Source organism: Phalacrocorax aristotelis, chromosome 5 (assembly GCF_949628215.1).
Source record: "Phalacrocorax aristotelis chromosome 5, bGulAri2.1, whole genome shotgun sequence".
Lineage (NCBI taxonomy): Eukaryota > Metazoa > Chordata > Aves > Suliformes > Phalacrocoracidae > Phalacrocorax > Phalacrocorax aristotelis.
This window is the reverse complement of record NC_134280.1, coordinates 44,696,881-44,714,105: the sequence shown is the minus strand read 5'-3', so window position 1 is coordinate 44,714,105 and position 17,225 is coordinate 44,696,881. Positions and strand designations below refer to the sequence as shown.

Here is a 17,225-nt window from a genome sequence, read left to right as displayed (position 1 = left end):
AATATTAGAAATTGGATTTTGTTAATAACAATCAATTCAGGGATTTTTGTCTCACTAGTTACACTATTACTCTATGAAAGAGTACACTGGAGACATGCAAGTCTAAATTTAATCCACCACAGGAAAACTCCAGGACAGCAAGTTGATGTTAGCTCTCAAGAAGAGAGGTGCAAAGCTTCATATGCTAACACCTTGGGGTTTTTTTTCTTAGAGTAATACAAGGAGCTTAAACACCTTGGGTTTTCTAGGTCATATTTCATGCCAGGATTTCATTCACATAAGCTTTCTCAAAACTAGCATTAATCTGGACTAGTATTTACAGTTGACAAACACACCATGTCCTGTAAATAACAGCTCTAAGAGGAAAATGAAGAATGTGTGTTTTTTTCAAGTTTATAAAGCAGAAGTGTATCTGATTTAGTATTTACATATCTATTTGTTTTCTTTATACTTGTTATATTGTCACTAATAGATAAGCAGCAGTGGCAGTTGCACTATGGTTAATGTATTTTCTTTCATATTTAATCCATAAAAGCAACAACCTTAAAGATTTACTTGCCCAAGATGAAGATGGGACATTTGGAACTTTTATGTGAAACCTGATGGTTGAAGAGATGATCAGAGGCAGCAGGGGTGAAATGGTAAGTTTTAATTTGGCACTGATGGTTTCTTCTTGTACCAAATTTGTTTAACATCTACTAAATCAGACATGACATAAGAAACCTAACAGGAACAGACCATGTGTGCTGTGGCTAATTACAATCACATTGCTGATGTGGAACACATCTATATTACAGATTATTCTGTGCAGATCCACTGCTGATTGCAGAAGCACGGCCTCAAGCTGAAGCAGTTACCTTCAAGGCAATAGAAATCTCTTCTGTCATCTAATGATTAGATGAAAAATACATTGCTTCATTTCCATGTTTGACTTCATCTTGCTGCTTCTGCTTTGGCTTGGAAGTGTTCTTAAGTCTAAGATCACCAGGTCCTAGCAGGTTCTTCCAACAATTTCTTTTTTAAGGACTTAAGTACATTTGAAGTACATTTAAGTACTTCTAAAAACCACTTACATTGCCCAAGACAATCTCTGAAATTTTATTTTTCTTTTCCCAGTACAGCAGAGTTCTCCCAGGTTGGTTCTAGCTACCACGCCAAGATCTGTCTTGGACTTCCTCAGAGAATAGTCTTGGAATTTATTCTTATTGTTCTCACAAATGGCAGAAACAAGGAAAGGGAAGCTTACACACATCTTTTATTCTCCAGAAATACAGAACGTTCAAGCCCTGATGACCCTGAGGTGCCTCGGCTAGGAGGAGGTCTCTGAGTTTATGAATGAACACAGTGATCAATCTGCAAATCCAGTACCAGCATGGAAGGTGTGCCTCAAGGGAATACCAGTGCTCAAGACACTGGTCTGAGTCCACCAGCATTTGACAACTAATCAATGTGACAGCTGGCCTCAAATGCTGACCATTGGGTTTTCCTTTAGACCTGGAAGGTTGGACTCCTGAAACATTCAAGAGCTAGGAAAAAACCAAGTAAAACACAGGCAAATAAAAAATAAATATATATATAGCACTATATAGCTGGTTTTTTATTATTACACATACTATATAAAACATTATATATAAAATAGTGTGGCTGATTATTTATATTTTTGCTATATATATGAATTGTATTTTTAATATACTATTTTAATATATTTTAGATGTATCATACATAATATAAAAATATAAATAAATCAGCTACACTGCTCAAGCTTTTAAAGCTACAGAAATTTTTGGGTTTTTTTTAAAGCAGCAGCTGGTAGGTGAGCAGGAAATAACCAAAGCAAAGGATGGTAATTCCTATTTAACAAAAGGGAACACAGACTACCTTCAAGTGACTGACTGGTTGCTGTTGGAACCTCTGAGGTTTGTGCTTCATCTTACCCTTTGGTTAAAATAGCTTTAAAACTGTTTCAAGTGTCTGGAATACCAGCAGAATTCAGGTAATGACATGGCAATCACTAAAAAGAAATCTATAGTCACTGACATATCACATTTTAGTGCAGACAACAAAGTTTATTTATTTCACATTCAACAATCAGCTCGTGACATTCCACTTCCTGACAAATTTTTTAGTGTTCCAATGACAAATGTAATCTCGCAGGTAGAAGTGACCTGGTCTCCCATGAACACCACCAAGATTGTTTATAATGAGGCTTTTGGAGTTACCATCATACTTGGTATTGTTTCTCATTCTGAGATATATCCCACATGTGGGAATATAAAGTGATTCCAGAAAGAAACAGTTTCTTTAGCCATCAAAAGTTTCCCAAAATTCAACAGAAAAATTATGATAAACATTGGCTACAAGAAAAAAGAAGGGAGTACAGTATTTGCTCCCCCTCAGGACAGTATGCTCCAGGATGTAAGTTACCAAATTTCACTGTAGATACTTCTCATTTTATCATATTATTTCTGAATCTTTTTATACCCAAGCTCTATCTGCATTCAAAATTTTTTTTGGCAGTGTGTCTGATGTTATCCATCATTCAAAAGCTTCACCTAGCAGCATGCCAGGTTGCCTACAAATATAATTATTTCCTCAGAGTTTTATCTGAAGTTTAGATGCAGGGGTTGACTGAGGAAATGGATTACTGACTGATTACTGTTAAGGCTTGCTATTACTTAACACTTGTTTTTACTTTTGCACAGTGTAGCTGTTCGATTAGTGAAAGATAAACATGTTTTAATTAGTATATCCCTGTAACTACATAGTTTAATTATTCCTAAGTGAAATCTAACATTTCTACTAACTCTTCATAACTGCAGGTATAAAATTTTAGAATGCAAAACAGAACCTACAGGAACACAACTCCTGAATATTAATATGTTCTGCTTAATTTACTGTTAATTGAAAATATGCTTTGCAGCAACTTCTGTATTTTTCTATTCACCAAACCCTCTGTGGGGTTATTTAACACTGTCTGTATAATTATTTGGTTCCCCACAGATTCAGTTACACAGTGCAGTAGATACTAAATCCAATCCATTTTACATGGCATTGAAAGAGCAGGAGTTTTCATACGATTAGTTTGTAAATGGCAACTGATGACGTATAACATAAAGTGTTACATTTCCAGAACTCAGATCTTATGAGTGTATGAGTATGCTTTACAGCACAAAGGTCATACAACTTCTTGATTCATAAATATTTGTTAAAAGATCCCATCAACTACCCATGTATATCTGAACACTATGATTACAGGCATCTGTTTCCAATTTCTACCAAGACAGAAGAATCACCTACCCCAAAATCATAGAAACTCTGACGCATTCAAGTCTAAGTTGGAGAACTTACAGCAGATTCACAGAACAGTCACACTCTCCTCTCAATTTAAGCCATCTCTTTCCACAGTTGCTACCAAACCTGTGGCATCACTTTCTCCTTCTTTACAAGTACCACATCAATATGCAGTCCTTTGTCAAGTTCTCTAATCATTTCATGTTTCATAAACTTACAGTAATCAAACCCTTTCGTTTCAAACAATTTGCCCATTACCTCTTTTTCTACTTTCCTGCCTCTCACCTGGAATTCTACTTCTTATTCAGTACTTTCACTGCCCACCCTACATTTTGTTAAAAACCTTATATATCAGCACAATTGTACTATCGGCTTAAGTTTCATAATACAACAAGTAGAGGTAGGTATTAATGCACCATGAGGAAGATATCAGGTTTTGTGAAATTCAAGTAAGTACTGAAGAACATGAGATAAAATTAACTGGTGAGCAGTCTTTACCCTCATAGACCAACAGAGAAAAGATGACAATGCATATACTTGGCAAAGAAATTATAACCTAATCAGCTTTAGAGGGTCATGAGCTATTAGTCCTGGGGATGGTGAAATGACATACAAAAAACTCTTCAATTCTAAAATGCTGGCATCCATCAGTCTGCACAAACTTGATGGATAATGGGAAACTTAACAAATCCCATCAGGAATGCTACCAACCAAAGGATGTTACAAAAAAATCCTAAAATCAAATTGTTAATGACAAAAAATTACTTGCAGGCTCAAAGCCACTGGGACTCCCACACATTAATCTGAGCCATGCTGAAGCTGTGTCAATTACTAAAATTCCAAGCCAGAACTGGGTTAATGGAACATATGTCAGGAAACTGAAATAAGTAGGTAGCTTAGGGTTTTAAGCAAGCTTTGCCTTTTTGCCAGAGTATTGTTCTTTGTGCTCAGAAGCAGACAGCCTGCTCGCTTTCTTTTTAGCATGTTAAAGCTAGATTTCTGTCATCTTAAATCAAAGCCGGGCAGAAGCGGTAGACAAATTGCATAATCCAGCATTTCTTAGAAAATATGGTATCAAGCAAGACAAACCATAGGATCAGCTAATTTTTGACCATTCCTTAAAACAATTAGGGAAAACCTCTGTGAACAAGGAGAAATTTTTAAGCAGCTGTAAAACTAAAGGGACCTAGGATTCTTAGTTGAGCCTAATATCAGATCACAGACAAACTAGGAGACCACTGAATTGCACTGCCATCTCCTTAGGACAGGCTTTCTTACAAATATTGTCCAGGATGTTAAGGTGTTAAACTAGATTATATGAAGTCACTTTTCCTGAAAGAAACACTCCTGAATACCTCAAGTTTTAAACAGAAGCATCAGTGAAAACAACTCTAAAAAAGTGCCATTAACATTTTTCCTACTCATTCTTTTTCTTCCAAAGCTGTCTAACAAGTCAATTCTATAGTTTCATACACCGCTTCAGCTGAGCGAGTTCCAGAATGAGCAGGTTATCTAAATAGGATATTACAAAGCACCTTTGGAAATTACACAGGTATCACAGCAGGCTTCTAGAGCAGACAACTGAATTTAATCAGTGTAACACCCCTGGAAACTCTGCACAGGAGTCAGTGTTGCTTTTAAGACCCCAAGAGTTAGAATATGGCATGGGGCCAGCAGTATTTATGCAGAAAAGGGAACAAACGTGCTTTATGCTGCATTTGAGCTTTAAAACTTACTTTTAAAAGTATGGAAGAAAAAGCACTGTACTTTCCTAAGCTACACTTTAGAGCCCAGAAGTTGAACAATTTGTGCAAACAGCCTCAGTTTAAGGGCTGAGAAGGAAAAAAAAATTAAAAACACACTATCGGTAGAAGGGAGAAGAGGCAGAGTAAATCAACTGTTATGAGAGACTAAAACAAGACACAGAAATCAAAAGACGTGGCTTTCTAACAGAGTTCATTGACAGAACATTTCTTGCAACTGTTAATCCTCAGCCAAAATCCATAGTTAGCCTGGTCTCAAAACCTTTAAAGCTGGCTTGGAGGACAGGGTATTTTGAACAGAAAAGTGAGGCAGTTCCCTAGAGAAAAATGGTGTAAGGAGGAGAAGCTGTGGCAGGTGAAACTAGAGCTTGCTGCTGACTGCAGTATTTATCAAAAATATCCAAACTGCTTTTATGCGAAGAATGAGCCATTTTATGAGTTCGGTCCTGCATGGTCTACAGAGTGTTATGGATTTGCTAAGGGAAGAGCTACAGCTGTTCTTAAAAAAAAAAACCAACCAAAACAAAAAGCCCACAGCAAACCTGTGCTAATAAATCCCATGATAAAACACCAGATCACGTTATAACTGTTCAATGCCACATACACCATAAAACTTCTCTTAAAACACAACTCAGCAGTCAGCAGAACTCATGAGAATAAAATGTTTGTCTATCCTGCTATCAACAGCCACAGGGCTCAGTGCGTCAAGATTTCAAAAGCAGAAGAGGCTATAATCTAGTTCAACAATTTGTACAAAACTGACTGGAGATGCCCATTTCTCCTTCAAATCAGTAACTTCTGTAAATACCAGAACCAAAACAGGATGAAAATCACAGCATTAATCCCTCTGTTCTCTCATCTGAAAACACTGTAAAATAATACCTGTTGTTCTTTTTCTCTCATGTATCTACAGTGTCTCATTATAGGTTCTACTCATCTTGGTTGTTTTCTCATTTTCCCTTACCTCAACCAGAATCTCTTAAGCTATGGAACATTGGCCTAGGGTTATTATACAAGACCAAAGCTCAATGGCAGCTTTAACCTGAGTGATTTAAGTGTCCTGGTATAAAAATGATTTTTAGAAGTTGGGCATTTAGCTTTTGGCCATTGAAGATAAATTCTGATAATAATCAGCTTAAGTAGTAAGATTTATTAGTAAAGAAGTCAGTATTTTGAAGAAACTGGGGGTGGCAGTGGGGATGAGGAGGCAGAGGCTGTGTTGAAAAAAAGCACACTAAAGAGATGACTAGTGAGTGTTTTCATTTAATGAAGCTGGCCAACTTGCTTTCAGGAATAACTTTATTAATTTTTAAAGTTATCTTGAAGTCCTGGATGCAGTTCTGAAACTAAAGTTTACTGACAAAAATGTTATCATTTAACATTTCACAGAAAAATGTTTAAAAAAATTTTAGACTTCTCTCTTGTTCTGCATTTCTCTATAATACCCATTTTCCACTACTGGTTAGATGCTGTGTCAATTAAATGCTATTAATTATTCTATTTAGTGATAACTTTTCCATCACTTATTTTCACAGATTTAGTGCAGAAGGTATAACTTACGTGCAGTCTCTTACCTTGAATTAGTGGTATGTATCGTGCTAACAGCTTTGCTCTTTTCTTTTCATATCCTTTCTGAGTGATGTCTCCTAAAGAAACAAAAAAATAAATTCATATTGTTTTGAACAGTTTTTAAATAAGAAGTCTCATTTTCACAATCCCTAAGATCAAACTTGCTAACTTTGCATCAGTCACGTTTGCAACAAAGACCTGGTCATGTCAGAGAAATTCATGGTTATATACGTACCACACATGCAGGGCTATCTGTGCATATATGGAAATCAGCGTCTTGGAGGTATACAAGAGAATAGTGTTTTTGTCTGCAGCACCTGTGTTGAGGTATTCTGGAGATATTTACCATAGCGCAGAATGCAGCATAAAAGATTTGCAGCACAGCGGAAGCCAACAAAGCTGACACGCCTGGCTCTGCACCATTCTGGGGCATCAGAAATGCTCAATATACCAGGTCTTGAAAGAACATCCTCTAGCACACCTTTGTAGTACCTTTTAAACCCTAGACCATGTTGTCCACTCTGCACCGTGCAGTACATCAGTCTCTGCTTTCAAATTCTAGGAGGTGAAAATCGTCTTCTAGGACTAGTTTTTATTCGTTGTTGTCATCTGATATCATGTTTTAAACCTATACTGCAGACTCCGCTGTTAAACATGATGTCCTTTCACACAGACTAGAACAAAAGGAACACTTCTACAGGAATCCAAAGTTAGTTTTGAGACATTTCAGGATCTTTACTTCCATGGTTCTACCAACAGAACAAGGTGGCTTTATGCAAAACCAGCAGCAAGGTTAGTATAAAAATAAAAAAAACACCCAACCAAAATTTTATGAGCATTGTCCATTTTCTAGATCTCAGCATAGACATTAAAACAGTGTTCTCAAATAACTTAAAACCACTCCCAGCTCCCAAAATTCACACTTGCTTAGATGGTGAGATACTATGCAGTTCCACTAACAAAGTGGACTTTTATCCCTCCATACTCGGCAAATGCATCACAACAGCATGAAATATAACCGACATTATAGATATTAAAAATATCTTATATTTTTCAAAACGTACTCAAGTCAGTTTTAGAAATGTAGGCAGATAATTACCTTGACTTCAATTAGGATATAAAACTAAAATTTTACTTTTAGATCTCTGCTTCAAGCACATTCTTCCAGCAACATACTGGTAAAAGAGTGTATCAAAGCAAACTATAGAGAAGGAGGGGCAGGAAAAGCCATGAACTACATACATATGGATTAACAGCCTACCTCTGGCCACTTGCTTTGTGCCAAACCTGAAACTTTTTCTCCATCCTATTCACACAAGGAATTGAAAAACTTAATATCTGGAAACCATAAGAGGAGTAGCACGCTTGTTACATCAACAGATTTAGGTGGTCTTGCACTTGACAAAACTCCGAGAATACTACACTGTGCTATCTCTAAGGCCTCTCTGACCTCAGTCATCAGGTGTGCAGTAAGAGCTGACAACACTTACCAGACCTGGGACTTTGCTGGGTATCTGTCTATCCTTACCAAAATTTTTTTGCAGGCAACCAGCAGAATCAAGGGTTATGAGGGCAATCCAGAGAAGACAGAGCATGATTTACATGGGATTCATTCCCTTTGGAAATGAGGCTATGACATTATGCATAGGATATGTTACCAGTAACAGTAATTTCTGATTAATCCAGATGAGTGGCATGGCTTGCAAGGACCACTTTTCCTCAGTTAGACATTACACAGAAAATTTCTTGCTCTGTATTTTAAAGTGTTTGTCATGTATTTGCCTTAATTAAAAAACCAAAACCAACCCTTATGTATTAATATTGTCCCTAGCAGTATGTGCTCTAAACACATTCCCTCAAACATCCACTTCCCTCCTAGATTAGAGGACACTTAACAGAAATAAAGTCACTTCATTCCATCACACCCCCCCTGCAATTAAGTGAAGATGCATCATTTAAAGTTACTGACAGTATGCCGAAACAAGCAACGAGAGCTTGAAGGCACTGTTCAAAACAGATAAGAAAAAAGTAAATCCTGGAGTGCTTCCATCATTGCAGGTATTTCAAACTACAACCAAACAGAATCTGTCAGTTTCTACTCATAAAGCTGTGCAAATATTTCAGATCAAATTTGGACACAAGACAAATGCTTTGGTTATAATTTTTCTCGATCAGAAAATTTTAAAGCAGAGTATCTAGAAATATAATTTACATATATATGTATGTATGTTTGTTATTTAATTATATCAAACCAGGGATGAAATCCCAACAAAACAAAAACCACAAGTGTCTAAGCAGATTTGCATGCCTAGGAATAGCTGGTCAAAATTATAAATTACACTCTAAGTAAGTAATTTCTATAAAGATAGAAAAAGGATACCAAAAAGGATGCATTACTTTCAGTTATGGAAGGGGAAAAAAAACCCTAAAACAAACCCAGTCAAGAAGCACCAGCAGGAAGAACTGTTTCTCTTACAACAGAAGTAATTTGGAAGACTAAAGCAATCTCACCAAATTAAGTGACAAATGCTGTATGTAACACAAATTTGCCATACCATAACTTCAGTTAGGATAATACTCTTCACAGCTCCAAAAACAATTCAAGTAATCCTTAAATCAAATCTCTGCACAGATCAGCCACTTTGCCAGGTATCACCCAACTGAAGAGGTATGCCATGGAAGCAGCAGATCAAGAGACACGGTTGAAAAGAAAGTCTCATTTAAACGGGAATATCTCAAACTTTGACTTCTCACTGCAGTTGAAAAGTCTTTGATTTTACTGGAATGCTGCCTTGAAGAATTTTCCTCGAATCAGATTAAGAGAAGTCCAAAGTCAAAAGCATCTCTGTTGACTTTTGCAGCCCCACTGACAAGTCAGACTTTGCTGCCTAGCAAATATTTTCTTTTGTCCCTTTCTCAAAAGCTTGGGGCTGGATTCCTCCTGACAATTGCTCCCCACCCCCTCACCCTCAGAGCCTCAGCAGGATTAACCCACCATTTGGGGTTGTGATCACTCACCTCTTTCCAAGAAGAGATGCTTAGCCACATCTGGTATGTCAGGGCCACAGCTGCTGTCATTTAGCCTCACTCTCTCCCTAGTTATTCGATTACACAAAAGCAATATGAGGTTCCTCAGACTCAGCAAACCATCTGGGAAGCCTGGATAAAGCAAGACACTGGGCCAAGCTGTTAGTTCTCTGTCTGGAATATCTGACATATTGTAAAATATGTCATAGGCTCCAAGAAAATTAATCTAGACAGAAATAAAAGTGTTGGCATTTCTTAAAATGATCTATAACAATTATTTTCTTAATTAGTGCACAAATAATCTGTCATGCTGTTACCTCAAATCTATTCAGGCATCTTTTTCTTTCACAACGTTAGCACTATAGCCAAAAGAATCTTAATGCTAAATTAATTTTAAAATTACCAACATTTTATTGAGTTTTCATGAATTATTTTTCACTGGCTATCCACTGCTGGGTTCAAAACTTTCAACTAGCTTATTTTCAATTCTGAAAAGGTGGTGAACACTGAGTGGTGAACACTCTTCAAAAAAAACCCCACAAGAATAGGAAACAAGCACATGCTTTACTGCTTAGGTATAGCTGCCATGCTACTCCACATTGCAAAATCCTCACACTGCAGAATCCTCGCTTCATAATCCCAAGTATTTTATGGTAGCTCTACCTGTTGGACAATGCTTAGACAAAGCTTTTTTTTTAAACTAGGAATTGGGCATATAGGAGCTATGTAGTTCATAAATAAATACAGTGTGCCTAACAGAGAACATTATTTCCTTAATCACCACCAGAAAAGGACACACACAAGTGCAGCAGCCTCTCCACTTCAGTGCATGAATGTACAGGGCAGAGAACATCCAGTGCTGTTCCAGCTCCTCTGTAGCTTTGTATCTCTGCACTGAGGAGTGCTTGAAGGCTTCTGATGGGGAAGGGAAGATGAGCAAGACACAGACAGACAGCTCATGGAAAGGTGAGCTTACTATGGAAAGAGTGACTGTTCCAGTCCTTAACCAGTAGTTTGCACATAAATTCTCACTGGGAGCAGCTGTAAGAAACCACGTACCACACTGTGCTAGCAATAGGTCTCAAGGCTCCATTGTATAAACACTCTCCGCAAGATGACTGTGTACCATACAGCTGAGGATAGGTATGTGAGAGCTTAGTATTTGCTAATGGTAAGGAAATGGCTCCAGGTCACCAATTTGCAGAGGTCAAGAACAGAGACATTTCTAAATGAGATGACTGTGCATTAAATGTGGATGAAAATAAGATGTATTAGATCTGCAAGATGAAACCTTTAAGGATTCCACTGTTTGGCCACTGGTGAGCACAGCCACAATCTCAGCTATATCAACTACTGACAGAGCACTGCAGAAACTTTTTTCTGTTCTTTCAGTATAAAGTGAAAGTCGAGGGTGTGAATAGTGGCTTCTGCCTGAAGAGGTGGTTTGTGGATGGTTTGGAAGGACAGGGAAGTTGCCAGTCTAAAATATGACTCGGAAGACACCTGTGGAAAAATTTGAAGTAAATCTCCAGTGCTTCTGGGGACAGGCTGTCGCTGTATTTGAAGGGTTGATGTGGAGTTGGAAGAGTTAATTCAGCAGTCATCTTTTCTAATTCTACCTTAGATGTGCTCATAAATATTTTTGTTAAGTGAAACAATTCACCAAGCTTTATTTTGCATCATTCTAGAAGAATTGAAAGGAACACTGCATTGCTATGTAATTCTGACTTACTTCAAATTCAGAAACAACAACAAAAAAGGCAAAAGAAATAATTACTCTGACACCCTTGATTTTTGTCCATTGCAAAAACCAAAATAATCAAGGCATTTCTAAGAACTATGATGAGAATCAACAATACGGAAAGCCAGTAACAGTGTAACAGCTGGGGAGTCGAAAGATGGTGCTGAGGAACACTGAACCACGCAGTGAGCAGAAGAAATGGCTCCACTTCTCACATTATCTGTCCTTCCGAGTAAATCATGTACCAACCAGTCCCAAGGAAATTGCTGATAATGGAAGCACATAGGAATGAAGGGAGACCTCATCATTACAAAGGCTGATGACAACAGAACCATTAATGGACAGTTCATCTCCTGTGCTAACAGGGCAAAGCTCTGAAACTACAGCTATTTGAGCATGAAGACCACTGCGATCGCGAGCTTCTGAGACATGTAACGCGTGTGCACTGCAAGCTTAAGCGTTCTAGATACAGCCTCAGAGAGCACCAGTGAAAAATCATACCCATCATCAACAGGGAGAAAGTTTCTTACGGATGCTTACTACTCAAAGGCTGGAAACCAATACAGGTAAGCAAGACCTAGTAATTGCTGCATCTAATGTAATAAGGACGATGAAACTATCTGAAAAACAATCCTTATTACAAAATCTCAAGGGTGCTGTTCTCTCAAACATAGCTCTGAGAACTGCAGTAAGCAGAGACAAAAAAAAATCCACACTCCTAGAAACATAACATTTATGTTTTCAGCAAGATGCATTTACAGCAGATCAGCAGGCTTCAGAATGCCCTTGCTAACAGTAATCAACATATAAAAGGCTGAAAATAGAGCATGACAACAGGATAAAGCTGTTGGCTCATCAAGCGGGAGATCCACAGCAGTAGCCACATATAATTCCTGAAATGAATACTGAGTCATCATGGTAAGTCACATCTACACTCTGTCGTCTATGATACGTCTCAAGCAATGTCACATATCCCTTGTTACCCAACTTTTAAACTCCAAAGTATGTCATTTGTTACAGCATCCTGGTAGCCAATACTGTTTGCTGATACCCTGAGAAAGAATAGGGTGCAGCGCTGAAATACAGCAGGTTGGTTGTATTTATGTCTAAACTAGTCACAAACAGGGCCTTAAGGAAGATGAGGAGGAAGAGGAGGACTTCTCCTGGGTGCTGAACTCCCTCAGCAAGCAGGGCCATGCATCACGGGGCATCTTTGTGCTGTGGCATTCAAAAGCTGGCAAAAAGGCAAAGTCAGTACCTTACCAGGCAGCCATTCTCTTCTTAACTTGATACCAAAACAAAGACCAAGTCATAAAAGCACCCACTAAGGTTGCATTTTATTGAAATTAACATCTCAAAAGTCAAATATTACGAGGGTGTTTCCAAAGTCTAGCACTTTCTTTCGAAGGTGAAACCTGCACAATTGCAACCCCTGATAAAGGGGTTGATGGATGAGCCCCCTGTAGCCAAACCCACTGCACCAGCAGCAGTGAAGAATGTTCTGTTGAGCCTTCACTCTTGGATTGCTAAATTTGTGGATGAGAAGACTAACCCCAGCACTACAAGATTACGACCTCGTGCATAAGCAGTTGCCACACAGTCAAGAAGTGCCACAGTATCCAGCAAATGAGGAAAAGCAAGAGACATTGGGAGGTCACAGCCTTCACTGGGATTAAAAGGCAGAGCTGACAAAGTTGACTGATGTCTTGTTGGCTGGGGGGGGACGAGACGGGATGGGACAGGATATGACACACACAACAAAACCACCACCCCTCCAAAAAAAAACCCACCACCAGAACTTTGTTATCTACATAAAGTATTGTGGACTTTTCCAGAAGACCACCATACAGCTTACAGTCACTGTTTAAATACACTTAAAGGCTTGACCTAGTAAACATTTGGAGAGACATGTTCCCTTCCAAGGCTGCAGATGCATCTCATATGACCATGGAATCTGACAGTTTCAGGTAGTTCAGAGTCAAAATATGACCTTGAGGAAAGTCCCTGAAGATGAACCAAAGATGAAAATACAAATCCTTAAAGAGAAATTGTAGAAATGTTGGAAAGGAAGGGGGAAGGTTAAGAAAAACTCGCAGAAATAAAATACTCTTAAGAAAACTGGAAGTGGTTTAGGGATGTATTTTCTCCATGCATGTACCCATGAGCTTCAAGCTAGGCTGCACATATGTGCGTCATCAACAGAATCTGCCAAGTGACAGTTCACTGTCATTAACTCCCCAGTTTTAACCACCACTTACATCTATTATATCTAAAAATCAGAAAAACTCTCCCAAGCCTACTACTAGTGCTCGTTGCAAGCTTTGGCTACTTGCTGCACATTCTTCTCCCAGATACCACACTTTTTTGTATAAATCAGGCAAAAGCCAAACTGATTAACAGGTGATAAAGGAACTGGAAGATGAAAATCATTACTTGCAATTAAAGAAAGGATTTTGGACTGCCAAACTATGTAGAAGCTGACACTTGCTGCCATCCCTGAGATATGGTCTCTGGTAGGTCTGTGCTCTTTAAATCTGAGAAAGTGTTTTTAGCTATTTGTATTTTTGCTGTTTCAATCTCAAACTTGGATTATTTTCCTAAAAGTTGTATTACAAACTGTATTTCCATCATTACTGACCTTTATACTGATATAAGTGACTGTAGGCAGATTAGTTATACTGCTAAACTCAGTGATTTGGGTTTGGTTGGGTTGTTTTTTCATTAGTGGTAAGCACATCTGTTTCCAATTGTTCGCTCTTCTGTAAAACTCATGCTTTGTAATCACAGCTATAAAGGAGCACTTTTAACTTACCACATAACCTGAAGTCCATTCTGGCATGCAACTTCTAGTGAAAAGTAATATTCTTTTTCTCCTCTATACAACATACATACATTCATTCCAAGACTCATTCTATAGCACAGTATTTCAGCCACAGCAAAGTTTTTGTTCATGTTGTCTATGAAAAGCACAGAAAACTACAGCTGCAAGAGAAGTGGTTGAAGCTTAATCTTCAATAGCCAGAACACTTCCTTACATCTATAAGTCTGCAAAATATTCAAATAGTTCTTTATCCTGAATAATTGCTATTTTCTGATGTAAGGGCTATCGATCGATGCTTTAATTTAGTTTGCATCTGATGAGCTCAGTGAAGTGTGAAAATATCTTTATTATAATCTTTCATGTTATATAAATCTGTTAAAAATGGAAATAATGACATCTGATCATTCCATATGGTGATGTGTTCGATAACCTGTAAGACATTCTGTTTTGAAGATCCTATTTTAAACACCCTGAGAGCATCATGATGCCTTTTAGGCAGCATTAGAAGTTTAGCACAACCTCACTGAAAATCTATGTTATTTGCAGCAGGACTTTCATCCCTCTGACAAAATTTAAGTTATCAAAGTACAAACCTGCCTGCATGTAAAAGTAGTAAGGTAGAGATACACAACTACTAACACTTACAGTTTCTTTAAACCTTGGCATACACAATGACATCACTGAAACACCAAGTTCTAGAAACTAGACAAATATTGACTAGCTAATTGCATGTATCTTAATGACAGAAAGGGAAGTAATTTTACCTGTATGTTAATAGCAGAAAACTAAGTTTTCCACTTTGTACACAATTATGCAATGGGACCACCTAGTTTACAACACCATAAATTCCCAACTGTGCTTTACCTTGGCCTAAATTTAGTCTAATCAAGCCATTACGAGTTTTGCTACTGGCAGAGCAATGCTAAATGCCTGTCATGGTTTAGCCAGCAACTCAGCCCCACACAGTCAGTTGCTTACTCCCCCACCCGGTGGGATGGGGGAGAGAATCAGAAGGGTAACACTGACGGGTTGAGATAAGAACAGTTTAATAATTAAAATAAAAAAAAAAAAAAAAAAAAGAAATGGAAAGGAAAACAAAGAGAGGTGTAATACCTGGGAGGGTGGTAGGGGGGTGGTGAACTACCGAAAACAAACCACACCCGACGCAGCCTCTCACTGCCTGCCGACCCAACACCATGCCTCCCCAAGCTGCAACTGCCCCCCTTAATATACTGGTCACGGTGTCACATGGTAGGGAATGAACATCCCATTGGCCAGTCGGGGTCAGCTGCCCCGGCTGCAGCCCTGCCCTACCCAGCCTCCTGCCGCAGCAGAGCACGGGAAGCTGGAAAGGTCCCCGACCACCACAGGCACCACAGTGAAGAGAATTAACCCCTTCTCAGCCAAAACCAGCACTATGTCAGAATTTAATAAACCCTATTCTGACACATTTATATACCAACTTTTCAACTCAAAGTTTCAAAGCAGTTGCGAGACAGGCACCACTTACATTTTACAAACTAAAAAAAAGCCACAGTGAATGAAGCATGCAGTGTGGCAAGGATGAGGGAAGCCTATGCATTCAGGTTATTCTGTTCCACACAAATCCACACTTGTAAATTGTGCAGGTACATGGAAAGAAGAGAACTGCTCCTTTTTCAATATTGAGCTGCTTTTTGCTTCATCTGCCAGAAGTTGGCATTTGACGGGGTAAGAAAGTTAAATAATTGGCTCACAAAAGCAACCTGGCATGTTTCCAGGCTCAATTAGCCCAATTAATGAATGGTTTGTATACTGCTTCAGTAGATCCTTAAGCTCACTCCACAGGGAGATAGGAAAGCTCAAACACTACTACTTCCCTTCTATCACATTAGGGCTCTCTGTAGAATACAGAAACAGATTGACAGGTGCCAACTATACATAGATTTTTGTAGGTGTACCAGTCTGACCCAGGCTCCTTCTCTTACAATTATTTAAAAACTAGTCCTGTTTTAGGTAAGCTGACATGTTTTCTTTCAATGAAACATACTCTTATCTACTATTGCACTAGAAGGACCAACAAAGAACCACCTTCATTAAGGTCATGTTAAATTATCATTTGTATTTCCATGGCAGATACAAGCTTCCAAATACAACCCCAAACACCAGGCATTTTCAAGTGTGAAAACTGTTTTTGAAACACTCAATTGATATGGTTTGTAAAGTTTATTAGAATCCTCACCTAGAGGTTATAAACAAAATTCATCAAACCAGATACACCTTTCATATCTCATTCTCATGTAAATCATGAATGTTGCCATCCCCTTTAACAAGCTGAGGAAAGCTATATTATGCATGGGGAAGAGCAGTGGAAATCATCTGGTACATAGGGAATGTACTGTCTGCTTCCCACAAAAGTTGGAAAAAAGCAGACTAGGAGTGGTCGGGCAGATCAACAAACAGTGTATTTTAAAATTTGAGCTAGAAAATCTTTTCTGACATAGCTGAAAGTTATTTTGGTAAAATACAGAAATGAAAAGCTTTTGAAAGGATGTTGTAAGCACGCAATGGCCCCCCTTTTAAATGCTATGAAGAAAACGATATTTCAAAATAACCAAAATCTCAGTGTACTGCAGAGATGAGAATATCCAGACTTTTTGCTTGTCACTTCCTAAATGCATCAGAGATACAAAAGGAGAATAATTATACCTGGCATGTAATAATCAGCTATTATAATGAATTAGGCCAGAAATAATTGTCTGAAACAAATAATTTTAACCTAAAGCATGCAGTGGGAGGGAGGGGAAAGGTGCTTTGCTGCTAGGTACAAAGACACTTCTCTTGCCTTCACTCAGTTGTACTGACAATTTCTACTGCCAGGAGCAGTCCCAGACCAAACTCTGTTCAGTGGTTACCACAAAAGGCTCCCCAAAAACTGCCCTCAAATAGGCAAATACAGAAACAACCAGACACAGAAATGGGGGACCATAAAGAAAAGAAAAAAACGAACAACTTTCTGGAGTACTTTTTGCAA

The 17,225-nt window shown here is 38.3% G+C and overlaps 1 protein-coding gene across 5 annotated transcripts in view; it reads right to left on the bottom strand.

Annotated features, from left to right (window-relative positions):
- DIP2A (disco interacting protein 2 homolog A) overlaps positions 1–17,225 on the bottom strand; it is a 137,740-nt gene that overhangs the window by 98,398 nt on the left and 22,117 nt on the right. For all 5 annotated transcript variants that reach the window (XM_075094244.1, XM_075094248.1, XM_075094245.1 and 2 more), the window contains exon 2: positions 6,629–6,700. In XM_075094244.1, coding sequence (XP_074950345.1) covers positions 6,629–6,700 — 72 coding nt within the window. The remainder of the gene's footprint in view (positions 1–6,628; positions 6,701–17,225) is intronic.